The 14,547-nt window shown below is 42.1% G+C and overlaps 1 protein-coding gene across 4 annotated transcripts in view; it reads right to left on the reverse strand.

The window, feature by feature from the left end:
• Positions 1–14,547, reverse strand: part of COL11A1 (collagen type XI alpha 1 chain) — a 254,225-nt gene that overhangs the window by 90,545 nt on the left and 149,133 nt on the right. For all 4 annotated transcript variants that reach the window (XM_083510880.1, XM_083510881.1, XM_083510879.1 and 1 more), the window contains 5 exons: positions 14,052–14,105; positions 7,539–7,592; positions 4,156–4,200; positions 3,937–3,990; positions 3,798–3,842 (listed from right to left, as the gene is read on the reverse strand). In XM_083510880.1, the coding sequence (XP_083367006.1) occupies positions 3,798–3,842; positions 3,937–3,990; positions 4,156–4,200; positions 7,539–7,592; positions 14,052–14,105 (252 nt within the window). The remainder of the gene's footprint in view (positions 1–3,797; positions 3,843–3,936; positions 3,991–4,155; positions 4,201–7,538; positions 7,593–14,051; positions 14,106–14,547) is intronic.

A 14,547-nucleotide genomic window follows, 5' to 3' on the forward strand; every position in this document is an offset into this window, starting at 1 on the left:
CTCTTTCCTTTTGTCCTTTTTCCATTCTCTATCCTTTTCTATTCTCTTTTTTCTTTTCTTTTCGGTTTGTGTTTTTATTTAGGTTAATGTTTTAATTTTGATAAAAAAGAGATATTAGTAACAATAATTTGAGACAAGCTGCTTTATAAAATTCACCTGAAAAATCTTTGCAAATGTGCCTACAGATGAATAAAGTACAGTTCCTCAACAAGCATACCTGCATGATACATGTGCTTGCACGTACACACACACACACACAATTCCCACATTCACACTTGTGTCAATCTTCTCACTTAGCCTCCTTGCAGGACATCCATTGCCCATAGGGACCACAAAGAATTATGACTGGGACCATGAAACGTAGGTGCTATGCCAGTCTTTGCCAAGCTGGTGCTCACCAGGAGTTTGGGAGTTGTAGTCCAAAAACCCCGGAGAGCACAGGCTTGGCGAAAGATGAGCTGTGTTGAAAACTGAAGAGTGGCCTATTAACCAGATACCAGATTTTCCATGGGTTTCTCTAATGCATTTCTCTATGTAAATAAAAGGCTTCCTAAACCAAAGTGTTAGCATTCACTTTTGTGAAATGATCTTTTACAGCAGGGCTTTGATGTTTACCTTTGAATATTAATGCAAAACCACACAGATTTTATTATAGGGCTGAGGGAGATGTTTATGGAAAAGCTTATACAGTGTTTTCATAGCACTCGAGTAGGAAGAAGCAAATTGAATACAGAATGGAGGGGAGAGGAAAAAAATCTCCCTTGATTGGTTCATTGTCAGTTTTTCTGTTGATGCTCAGTCTATTGCCAGCTGGAGCCTGGATTATCGCAACATGAGGCACAACAGGGTGATGCAATTAGTGTGAGGGAAGCTGTTACTTTCAACAGACGATCTTTCAGTGCGTGGGTCTGTTAATTCAAATGGCAGCGAGTGAGCTGGATCCAGTCTCGACAGTGGCACTGTCTGCCATGTGTTTACTGTGGTTCATCTATAGGCAATATGGTTTGGCAACTGCATGTGAAATGAGAAAATGTTCACATGGAATTGCAGTTGGCAGACTGGATATGTTCATTCTAAGTCTACAGGGGGCAATCTCAGACCCTCCAAGTGTCCCTAATTTTCAGGGACACTCCCAGATTGACAGAAGCTGTCCCAGTTTCTGATTTGATCCCAGAATCTCTCTCCTTTTCTTAGGATGTCCCTATTTTCATTGGAGAAATGTTGGAGGGTAGGGAGTTATGTGACCCCCAAGCCAAGGAGATAAGTAACCTTTAGAAGACACCTGAAGGCAGCCTTGTTTAGGGAAGTTTTTTAATGTTTAATGTTTTATCATGTTTTATATATTTCGGAAGCCGCCTAGAGTGGCTGGGGTAACCTAATCAGATGGCTGGGGTATTATTATTATTGAATAGGACGTCCCTATTTTTATGGGGGAAATGTTGGAGGGTGTGTCATTGGGTGTATACCGGGGCCTAGAGATCTCAGGTGCAGATCCAAAAACCTGGGTTAATTTCAGAACATTCAGTGGATCAGATAATTCTGGATCAGATTAGGGAAATCTGCCCATTGCCAGTTGGTTGGTTATTGCCAAAAACTGCTTTTGTGTGGTAGGCTTTATTGGGATCATATGGATTGTTTCCCATTTATATAGTGTGGAACATCTCCCAGTAGCACAGAACTCCCCCCAGAGTTGCTTATAGGGAGGTCCATGGGATAAGGGTTATGTGATAAGCAATGCCTGCCTGCTACATCAATGCCTGCTGCTGGAACTTGTAAATGAGGCCTAGTTCCTTGTGTATTGCAATTGGAAATCACAGTCCACTGTATAATAAATCTTCCAAGGTACCATTTATTACATGGCAATGTGTGTTTACTGCAGTGTGGATGACTTGCAGTTTAATAATAAGCAGCCCATTCAAAAGCAGGTACTTTTGAGCCAACAAAAATGCATTTGGCCAGTGTGTTGTTTTTTAAAAGAAATTACATCTGGTCAGTTGGTATACAAGATCCTAGATGGCTAGTTTGTAAAGCCCTATTTGGTGATAACAGTTCTGCTGGCAAAAGCACTTTTTATTAGCTTCGGTTCAGAAAGCCAAAAACATTTCAAAAATCTAATTAGTTTTACTTGGGAAAACCCTCAGAACCTGCTGCACTTAAAATCTCTTAGCAAATGCTCTACACACACACACACACACACACACACACACACACAATAATAATAATAAACAATAAAAAACTCTGCAAATTCCTCTTAAAAGGAACCCCCACGGTAAGTATATGAAAAGATTACTTAAAAGGTATTAACTGATATGAGGACAATAGATTATGCTAACATTCTTTGATGCACATAATCAACAGCATTAAGTTGACTGATAGGATTTTCCAAATGTCCCACAAGCAGGCACTGTGATAGCTAAAAGCTGTTCTGTGTTAATAGCTCTCAAAATTGCAATAAGCATGTGGAATCCTCATTGGGTACAGGAGAACATGGCAACAAGCCTCCTTGCCAATGCAGGTCACTAATACCCATTGAATTTGCCTTCCCCACTAGACCTTGCTTATTCACTTCAATGGAGAGGAATCTCCCTGTGGAAAGAGATGAGGATATGTGGAGCTGAAGAGAATAGGAAGCCCAGGCTGAACTTTGCACCAGAAGTCCTTGGCCCACTTAGCCAAATGAATGGGAGGGACCCCAAATTGCAGAAGGGCTGGCTTACCACATTTTGAAGTAAGTTACCACATTACCATCGAAAGATGTCCCTTCCCACAAGACCACTAAGTACAAAGTCTAAAATTATCTAAATGTACCACAAGGATGTGTTCTCAGCAATAGAGAAGAACAGCTAAGACTAGTCCTATGATGGACTATCATGCTTGTAGCAAGTGCAATCCCCAGAGTAAGGAGGTTACTTTGAATTCCACAAATATCTACAGCTTAACAATAGCACTGGGATTCCAACAAGGAGACACTTGATCTGATTTATTTATCTTTTAGGCGCATGGCCCTCACTAATTTCCAATAAGGTTGTATCTGGCTTCAACTTCAGACCCTCATCATGTCAGACCACGCTCTGTTTGCTGAAGCCTCCCAGGTATTCACTATTCAGAAACAAAAAGCAGGTTCCAAACAGTCTTCATCTACTCATGGCTAACTTTCCAAATTGATTTCAATGGGACTTAACTGCAGTCCAAAGTGTTGGCAATGTTTTGGACTATATGCAAATTTATACAGCTGAACCCAATGCATAATTATGCAGGAGTTAATCACACTGGTTTTGATGGTGTTTCCTCTCAGGTAAGTGCACACAAGATTGCAGCCTCAATAGACAAATGAATTTCTTGATTAAATGCACATTTCCCTGCAATCCTAAGCACACTTGTCAGATAGCAAGTCCCGCTAACCTCAGTGGGACTTACGTCTCAGCAGACATGCACAGATAAACTGTACTCTTAGCATCTATGACAACCTTCATTTTATGTGCTTTAATTTGTCCCAAGTGGTAAGTTACAAACAGAAATAATTAAGAAAATTAAAGGGTTGGTGGCAAAATAGAGTTTAGTATATTCACAAATGGAAGAGGGTGTGAATCGAATAAAGGGTGGTGGTGGGGAATACATAAATACTTCACTCAGAAGTAGTGAAGACCCAACTTTCATCCATTTGAGTATCGGTTCTCATACAAAAACACTTTCCCGCCTCGCAGGAAGGGTAGACGCCTTCCCTGCAATTCCAACCAGGGAAGGTGCTGACTAGAGAAAGAGAGATGGAAATGAAATCTAAATTGTTCCTTGCCTACCCTTTCACCTGGTGGGCCAGGGGGTCCATCACTGCCAGCCGTGCCCTGGAAAAGAGCAAATCGTTCAGAGATGAAATGCACGCTTTCATTAAGAGGAAGAGCTAGAAGTGAAATGGCTTCCTCGATTCGGTCAAGTTACCTTGGGGCCAGGTTTCCCAGTTGGGCCTCTCGGTCCTCTTGACCCACGTGGTCCCTATTGAGTCACAAAAGATATGCAATGCGTTATTTTTTATTATCGTGTGCTACAGTGGCAAAGGATATAAAGGCAACCTTCTGAATATGGCCAGGGTAGCAATTAATATGGAAATGCATGAGATAACATTAAAGGGGAGGTGTAGGGAAAATGCACAGTACGTACAGTTGGTCCTCGCTGTCCCCTTGGGCCAGGTTTTCCGTGCAAGCCCTGCCAAAGAAAGTTCACACAAATTAATCTTATCGTTCGATGGAGGGGTGTTTTCGTTTTTCGGTCGAGAAGGTGGCTTTGCTAATTCAAAAGGGCACAGCAGAACTCGACTACAGGATCAAAAGTTACACAGGACATCTGATGACTTGCCTTGCATTTTAAGTTTTCATAAATAGCTTCTTCAAATATTTATCTCTCTTCTTAAAGGGCAGAATTACAAGTCATAAGGGAAACACGCCGCAACCCAGGTTTGCCTTGCCATGCTCACATGGGAGCAGGGAGCATTCGCAGGAGAGATTGGGTATATTGCAGCGAGTGCTTAACCCTTCCCCTTCTCCCCTGCAACCCACCCCCTGCCTCTGCCACCGGAGCACTCTTGGGGCAACAGGAGGGGCAGCAGGGTGAGGTGAAGGAGTTTAACTCTTTCTTTCCTTGCCATAGGCCCAGAAAACAACATCTTGGAAGCTGCTGTATGCATTTCCTAGCTGTAAATCTATTCACTGCAGTAATCAGTTGGAGGGGGGGGGAGTATAGTAAGGAAGCTTGTGAGAATGCTGTAAATACAATTGTCTCTCATCAGTTTCAGATTTAAACTGGTGAATCTGCACGCCTGTTTTTCTGCTTCATAAAATGTAGTGGTCGGCAGAGTAATGATATACATTACTTCAGTTTTACTTAATGGCACACTAAGCTGCCATCAAGCACAATTTCCAAGCCATCCTTTCCCCTTTGATAACTTCATCACATTTCAACCACAAGTGATCAGCCACGTCCAGTTGAGCTTTATAGATAGTGATGCAGTGACCTTCTACAGCTTGCAGACTCTGCATTATAAATTCCACCCACCAGCTTCAAATAAACAAAGCAGCTATGTCTTGACTTTCTACATCCATTTAAATATGTATTCTTCAGCATCCTTGCTGTTGATTTGCCGCTTCAACCACAAATGGTTTTGGGGTGGTTTGGTTCTGTATATGAAAAGAGTCCTGGGGAATTAGAATGCATAGAAGATGCCAGAGAAATCCCCCTGAGGATAGATTGCAGTCTAGCTGGATAATTCACAGAATATAGGAAGAACTCTCTCTTGTTTTCTCCCTTCCTCCCCCACTGTATACTTTCTTACCAGCCCCAGATGCTTAAGGGAAAAGGTGATGGTATCCCATATGATCTGAAGTTCAAGTGCCTCTGGTGAAATTATCAAAGCTTTATTTCTTTCCTCCTTTACTTATACTTTTCCATCAGACAAAGGGCTGCTTCCCAGATTTCTATTCATCATTAGATGACTGCAGCATCTTGTGGGGACTTGATTGAGTGGAGGCAATCGTCACAGGTATAACGACACCTTCATTTTGTTTCCCTGTCACTTCAGACATAACACTTTTTCAACTGAGTCAGGGCCAAACCGGATGTGGAAATAAATGCACCTTTGCATTAACTGCATTTTTTCTTTCTTTTTTAAAAAATAAAATAAAATAGGATGAGCTGGTGTCAGGGATTGGCTGGATGAGGAAGAATGGTGGAGGCCAAGAGCTCCCCAAGGAAAACACAGAAGATGATGACTTAGATTCTGGATCCTGGTGGTGGGATACCAGCCACACCTCAGAGGAGGGGACAAGCTGGAAGCTACTAAAAGGAGGAAGCTTGAAGGCTCCCAAAGAGGCAGAAGCAGGCAAGTGGCCCAGCACAGGGCAGGGTGAGGTGGTTTCCAGTTTGGATGCAGGCTCCGACAGAGACAACAGGGGAGAAACAGACTCTTCATCTCTCCCGCATCTCCGTCATGACAGTTTCTCTGCTGACGGTTCTCTGGCCCCACTTGCTCTTAGAATGCGAAGGATTGATACATATTGCCAAGCAATGAGCCAGACAGGCACAGAGAGAGGCTCCTGGGGCTCCCCATAGCAGAAGATTACAGGGGAGGAGCCCTGACTCAGAAAACTAGAGAACAAAGGAGGGGATGCAAGCCAGTTGGAGGAACTTCTTCATTAGGGGGTGTGGCGTTTGCCTCCTAGGTGGGTCACAAGGAAAGGGTTAAAAATGAGTGTGATGTGATTGGCCAGTGGAAACTGATAGGAGGAGTTAGAGTGAGAGTCGGTGTTGTGTGAAAGTTAGTTGAGAGTTGGGAGTTGAAGAAGGAAGAGGGAGGTTAAGTCTGTGGGTTGGTCGCGTTGTGAGGTGAGGGAGTGAGAGGAATTGTTAGGTGGAGTCAGATAGATAGTTGGAATGATCAGTTTGAAGTTGTTAGGAACGCATAGAACAGTTACGGAACTAGGATTAAGGAACTGCTAAGAAAAATTAACTGAAACCATAAGCTTGTTCATGCCTATAAATAAACTTGATTATCTGTTAATGTTAACAACTGTATGGACTCCGTGATTACCCATGAGGAGAAACGTGTTGGTGGCAGCAAAGAAAGCAATCACAGTGGTGGCACAGGGTCAATAGACTGTCAAATGTCCGGGGGCCCTGTGTGATCACCACAGGGGGCTTTGCCTTTCATTGAATCATAGAACTGTAGAGTTGGAGGGGATCCTGAGGATCATGTAATCCAAACCCCTGCAGTTGTCTGCAACCTTGGCATTATCAGCACCATGCTCTAACCAGTGTTTTTTTTCCTTTCCTTAACAACAAAACTAACTGCAAGTTAGCCTCATGTCTCTAGCTCTCTGGGATTTCCCCAAAAGCAAATACCAGCTTCATAGGAGGGGCTTTCAACAAGGGAGGAAAGTGCTAAACTGACGCCACATGTCTGATGTGATCCTCATGTGATCCGCAGCCTCCAGATGATATTACTTTCATTTTTCTTTTAAAAAATCTCTTCATTAAATATAAAGACATATTTAACAACATGCATTTTGACCCTCAGATTACATCTTATTTATCCGCTTTGGGGCAAGTATAGAAAAAATATATATCCATTGGCGCAGTGGCGTAGCATGGGTTGTCAGCACCCGGGGCAAGGCCCCCCCTGCACCCCCCACGCTACGCCACTGCATTGACGTATGTACTGTGTGAACAGGGCCAGCAGCTTGTAGCTACATCTCACTGTTTCACTGAACACTTGTGAATAACAGAATTAATGGGGAGCCACTGCTGCTATGGAGCTGCACGTTGTTCTGATAATGGGAAGCTGGTGAATAGATTTCCTTGTGGGGAAATTACTATTTAATCTTGTTGAGCAACAGTCTTCTTATTCCTTATTTCTTTTGGTTGCTATCAAGAATGTACAATGTTCTTATTGCATTAGCAGTTAAATCCCCAATCCTGCCTGTCCTTTGAATTCACTTAGCAATGAGTTCCGCATATTAATAAAACACGTTAAGTAGAATATTATATCATACCCTTGCGCCTTTCTCTCCGTTGGAACCCGGAAATCCAGGGAACCCAGTTGAGCCCTGTAAGGGGGGAGGACACACAGTTATATGGTTTACTCAAAGCCTACTTAGATATTGAATAAACTTCTAAGTTGCTTTTTTATGGGGGGGGGAGCACCCGCCCCCTCAAGTGCTTTATATATTAAAAGTCCGTATCCTTCAAAAAAACGTTTAAAGCCAACATAAAGCATGCAATAACAATAACTGGGTGTATGGCCCATTATCACAAAACCATTTCTACAACACAGGTCATAACTAACTCCTAAAGTCCATTGTGAAAAGCTGAGTCTTTCAGGCCCACGCCGAGGGATCAGCCTTGCCTGGTCTCACTCAGAATCATATTCCATAATTGTAGGATCAACAGAGAAAAGGCCCATTTCTGCATGCCCACCAACCAGAAAGAATAGCAACAGATGAATCATTGACACACTATGAATTACAGTAGTTTATAAAATATTTTTTTCCTAGACATCACACAAAACAACAACAACAACATGAAAGCTACATAGTGTGTTGCAATATAACACATTATACTATTCAGTTGAAGCAACTGATGTGGAAATGGTTATTAATAGATGACGGTCTGGTAGCTTACCAAAATGCTTCATGTCCGGAATGCATTAAAACATCAAGAGTGGTACAGTTAAAAACAACAACACCCCAAGCAACCTTACGACAAGCAGAGGGTGGGATTCATTGCTGTGCTTTTCTAATATTTCCATCTGCCCAAGCGCTAAAGCTTGCCAGATGGAATGACCACTCTCCTCTCTTCTCCCATGTGCTCAGAGCCAACTTCTCTAGGTGAAGGTAATAAGAAGGGGAGAGGGTCTGTTGCACTGGTGGAAGTCCTTGAGCAGGGCTTCTAGTGACAGGGTTCATTAGGTCAATCCTGCCCCAAGTCACTGGGTGATATCTAGCTGAGGACACCCTCCAGAAGAATGGACTTCTGCTAGCACCACACAACTTCTCTTTCCATCCTCTGTGCATCATCGAAATCTGCTCCAGAGAGTTGAGATACCATCTGGAGCAGGTTTGGCGAGGGGGCAGAGGAGTGGAAGTTCCATTCCCTGAGTTGAGTTCCAGTCACACAATATTATATATCACACATTATCAAGTGGAAACAAGACCTACAGAATTCTCAAAAAGGTCAAAGCATGTCCATTACAATCAGGTTGTCACCAGTCTGTAAAGCTGATGTGTTTAAACAGAGAAAAATCACTGTCAATATTTACTAAAAGTTGAAACTCCTTGTAGACTGTTTGCATGAAAAATAAAATGAACCTATGATATCTGGGTTTGAGGATCAAAGGAAATATTCATGTACAGAAAGTGGCATTGTTAGGTGTTAACTTGGAGTGGATGTTTTGAATAATTTTCTATATATAGCTGACCAATGATGAATCTGAAATTCTCCTTTTTTCTCTTTCTTCTTTTTTGTTTTCCTTTTCCTATTTCTGGTTTGTGTTTTTATTTAAATTAGTTTTCTTTATTTTTGATAAAAAATATATTCAATATATTATATTAACCCTTCTATAATTTCTTTCAAACTTTAATAAAATTTAGTGCAGGCAGAGAAAACAAGCATGTTGTCATCAGTGTGAACAATGTGGACAAAATAGAGAGAAGGGGCTCCACAGAAAGGAGCTTTTAGAACAAATAGCACCATTTTATCCATAAAAGAAAACGAGTTTCCAGTGATTGAGTAAGAGTTGTATCCAGTGATGGTTCTAATCATAGCAGACCTGATGAAATTAATGGATATGACTAACTTGCATACAATGATTTCAATGGGTCTACACTGAGTAGAAAACCCAGTTGGCTGCTACCACCCTAAGTTAATAAATTCCATTATGTCACTTCATGCATGCATGCCTGTATGTTCAAGTGCACACACCTATAAAATAAAGAAGACATTCAATTTTTTTCCTGGGTTTTGGATTAGTTTTAGATGTACAAACCAGGCCTGGTTTCCCAGTAATTTAAAAACAGTGTCCATAACACTGATGAAGGTAGAAGAAAGTCTGTTTGAAAATAATGACAATTTCATTTGGAAAAATGTTTCCAATGTCTCATTTCAGTAATTGTTGAAACAGCCCCTTCAACAAAAATGGCTACTAGATGAAACTTGTAGAAATACTAAGAAATAATTGTAAGCAATTTATTTTCTGAATGACTATATGAGATAATACTTGCTGGATGACAATAATTGGGTTTTGGCATGGAACAATAGGAAGACTGATAAAGAATATTTGTGCTCAGACATTAACTTGCAGTATTCTACTCCTAGGAGATATTTTTGTTACTGCTGCAAAAGAGTTTATGTTATCCAATTTCCATGGGCAATTGAGGAAAAGGACATTAACAGCCAACATAATCATTGCAAATATCTCTGTCTATATATTTGTATTTGTCTGTCATCAAACATTAGTTCACATGGCTGCCACTAGATGGCGTTGTGACCTGCAGCATGATGGGCGGCACTGGATGGGCAGCCTAGGTAAACTGGAGAGGGGCTGCCAAAACAGGCTGCAGTAGCAGCCCCCAGCTCTACTGGCTCTTCTGCCTGCCAGTCTTGGGGCACCTGCTGCCAGGATCAAGATCCCCAGGCCACCTGCCACCACTACTAGCTACCCCCTTCTGCTCGACTGGCCTGGGGATCTGCTGCTGCCACCGCTGCTGCTGATTAAGATGAAGAGTAGGCCAGGGAGGCAGCAGGAGTAGCGTGGGCAGGAAGAAGGTGCCCAGCACTGACAGCCACCCTGAGATCTGCTGTAGTGGCTCCTAAGTGGTTCTGCAACTATTACTACAATTCTAATATACTTCTTCTGCCTGGGTGGTTTTGTTTTGTTTTGCTTTTGCTTTTTTGGAGAAGGGGAGCTTCTAATTCTTTATGATGAATTTCCAGACCCAGACCTGTTTTGCTATAGGAGCCACCTGAGTGTGACCTATAATCATGTTGTCGTCGGTGGATAAACTGGGGTGGCTTATATTCAGATCAGTTCAGTAGCTACACTAACAAGTATGGGATGGGGCCCACTGACTAGTCCAGGGGTCTGCAAACTTTTTCAGCAGGGGGCCGGTCCACTGTCCCTCAGACCTCGTGGGGGGGCCGGACTATATTGGGGGGGGGCTAATGAATGAATTCCTATGCCCCACAAATAACCCAGAGATGAATTTTAAATAAAAGGACATATTCTACTCATGTAAAAACACGCTGATTCCTGGACCGTCCACGGGCCGGATTTAGAAGGCGATTGGGCCGGATCCAGCCCCCGGGCCTTAGTTTGCCTACCCATGGATTAGTCTATCGTGCAAACCTTGATGTTATACCAGAGCTGTAGGCAATAACATGCACTGAAGGCATTTGACTAGTGAAAAGCTTTGGCCCCCTTCATCTTAAGCATCAGGACTACTATATATTAGGGCTGAGAAAATCACAGAAATTAAACTATGGGTGGTTTTCCTCCAAGCAGAAGTTAAATCAGTACCTGAAAAATGGAATGATTTCACTAAACTCAGGAGGGGGAGTAGATAATTTGCTTCCAGTGTGATGGGCGTACCCTTAGACGTAATAGTAGAATTTCTTTCCTTCATTGTTGTTTGGTGTTGGCCAAAAAGGTAAAGGAAAAGGACCCCAGGACAGTTAAGTCCAGTCAAAGGCAACTATGGGGTTGCAGCGATCATCTCGCTTTCTGGCTGAGGAAGCCAGCGTTTGTCCACAGACAGCTTTCCGGCTCATGTGGCCGGCATGACTAAACCACTTCTGGCACAACAGGACACCGTGATGGGAACCAGAGTGTACAGAAACACTGTTTACCTTCCCGCCACAGTGATGCTTTTGAACTGCTAGGTTGGCAGATGCCAGGACAGAGCAATGAGAGCTAACCCCGTTGTGGGGATTCGAACCACCAAACGTCTGATCGGCAGGCCCAAGAGCCTCAGTGGTTTAGACCACAGCGCCACCCGTGTCCCATGCATTAGTGGGGGCAATACCACAGGCAGCTGTAGCAACAACACTCCTTCTCTCTCAACAGCCATTGTTTTCTTCCTCTATATGCAGCATCACTGGACTGCCACACACACACAAAAGCAATTGTTGCTCCCCCCCCCCCATTCAAAGCATTCTGGGGTAACGCATTCTGGAAAATATGAAATGGCTCTAGAGTGATGAGGGCAACAGGAGAAGGTGTGGTTTTGAGCATACAGGGCCATCATGGTTATGTCGGGCATCATTGTCAAATGTCATCATGATGGCAGCCAGCTTGCCAAGGCCATTGTTTCTGAGCTTTTGCCTCTACTGCTCTTATGCTTTTGACTGCTGATGGCAGGTGACCAATGGACTGCAACTTAAGTGGCACAGCTCTAGCACTGCAGCCACTCAGTAGAGCAGAGCCAGAAGATTGGGAGGTCTTGCAGCCATCCTTCTAATCTAATGCCAATACAGTGGAACCTCGGGTTGCGAATGTGATCTGTGCAGGATGCATACGTGTGGGTCACCATTCAGCGCTTCTGCGCATGCACAGAGAGCGATTTAGTGCTTTGCGCATGCGTGCGCGCGCTGAAACCTGGAAGTAACCCGTTCCAGTACTTCCGGGTTCAGCGCGGTGCGCAACCCGAAAACACATAACCTGAAGCATCTGAGGTACCACTGTACACTGTTGAAAGAATTTAAAGCTGAATACAGCTTGCAAACTAATTCCATTTTTAGTATAATGAAGACTTAGCTTAGTAAAATTCATGCCAACATCTCTGTTTTGTGAGAGGAAGGCCACGCATTTTCTTTGACGTTCGTGCATGTCATTTGTGTTCATGCTTCTGAATAAAGTAAGATCTCTTTGATCTTAAGAAATTTCCAAATAGAGTTTTGAAGCATTGACAGACAAGGGAGAGAGATGGGGAGGGAGAGAGACTGCAATCTCAGACGTTTAGGTTAAAAGGCTGGTGCATCAAAGACCTACTTCTGAATTCTTGATGAACACTTTCCTTAGCAATAACCCTATATCGCGTTAACACAGAGTGTTTACTGAAAAAACGAAACACCTTGGAATTCACCCAGGTGAAATGGAAACAAAGCAAAATAAGCACAGACTCCCAATATTTTAAAAAGCTAAGAAAAATCAATGATACTTTACAATTTAAAGTAATACTTTCCTAAAATGTATTGGTAATGATACCTTACACAATGCAAACACATGTGTGTGGGGGGGGCACCTAGACAGTTGTTCAAGTCGTTAATCCCAGAAGGTGACAGGTTGTTGTTTTTTACATGCATTGCACTGTCAAAGAAGTTGTACAGATTCCTTGTTAATCACAAATTGGGAACAGCATTAAAAATGCATACTCCCCTTTTGCAGATAATGCTACCCTTTATCAAGGATATGGATCCAACCATGGTTTCAGTCTTTTCGCTTATTTCAATGGGGCATGTAGTGGAGAATATTCTGTAGGACTGCCCCAAGTAAACACAAAAACACTCATGGACTCACATCTGAAATCACACAGAGGGGCTGAGTCTGATAAGCTATTCTAAGCTCTGGGGAGTCATCCTGGAAGCACTTAACCTGTGGAGAACTTACATCAAAACTATTTGCCTATATCGTCTTTCCAGAGCAGACATGATATTGTGACTTAGGATTCTCCTAAAGGGAAAAATTAGGCTACCCATTCTGATTTTAAGGTTTTCATGTGTGCTTGCTCCACAGATGACTTCCAAATGCAATCACATGAGTACAAATTGTTGCATAAGAACTAGAACAATGCATAAAATCCAGTATGAACACAGCGATTACGGTTCTCTGCTTTCTTTTATAAAAAAAATATAATAATTTGATGTATAATGGCATAAATTCACGGAGCAGGGGAGCAACATTTATTATGGCTGAGCATCACTTTGTACCTAATTGTATCAGTGCATCATATAATACTTAATGGTCTGTGCTTTCCTTTTCTAGATGTGTAAATTACACAAAGTTATAACCCAGAAACAAAGAAAGATGCCCAGCGAAGTGGACCAACGAACCAGAATGACATTTTTAAAAATCTGATCATTTGACAAGCAATGATCCAGATGCGTGGGGAGCATTACGTATATCATTGCAAATGCTTTTTGAGTAGTTGTATGAGTGAACACGGTTGATATTTATAACACTCACCACCCATCAAGTTGTAGGTTATTCATTTACATGGCAACTGTGGCCGATGCAGGAAACTGCCAAATCCGAGATCCATATCTGTATGAATGTCTTAGGCTACCAAAATGATCATCACAATTAGGGCATCAAAACTGAATTATATCATTGAACCAGACTCACAATTTTGTCAGGAAAATGCATATAACCTTTGGACTTCTAGTAGTTACAAGTGACTATCCGAGCATTTGCTTTAAACTGATGTTCCAAGTAAGACCAAAACAACAACAAAAAACCCTAGAATATTCTGCTAACCAAAGCTGTACATTTTTCAACACAAGAGCAAATTCACCTTTGGACCTTGTCTTCCTGGATATCCTGGTAATCCGGGGACACCAAGTTTACCCTGTAATTTAAAAAGAAGTTTTAATGCATTTCTCATTTGTTTCCTGATGGCTACCACTGTGTCTATGTCTCATTTCCCTCAGAAGAATCATGTAGTTTGTAAAGTTAGAAGGAAACCTTTTGTGTGGATGTAGGCTTTTTTTTAAAAAAAAAATCATGTTTATTCAGGTTTACAAATACAAAGTTATTTTTAAAAAAAAACTTCAGATAAATATCCATGTACAGAGATTATTCTGAATCTCAGGACTTCCCCCCATCCCCTCCATGGGGTCCCATTTTAAACATTTATTACTACATATTCTTCGAAACTCCAACTTTTATATCAATCCATATTATCCATGATAATTGTTACACTACAAGTGAAATCAAAATCCTGCTAATGTTTCCACCTGCTTACAGTGGTCTCCTAAATAACTTATAATTTCCCCCCATTCTTTTATAAA

The sequence above is a fragment of the Podarcis liolepis genome (assembly GCF_965112155.1).
Source record: "Podarcis liolepis genome assembly, chromosome: 6".
NCBI classification, from domain to species: domain Eukaryota; kingdom Metazoa; phylum Chordata; class Lepidosauria; order Squamata; family Lacertidae; genus Podarcis; species Podarcis liolepis.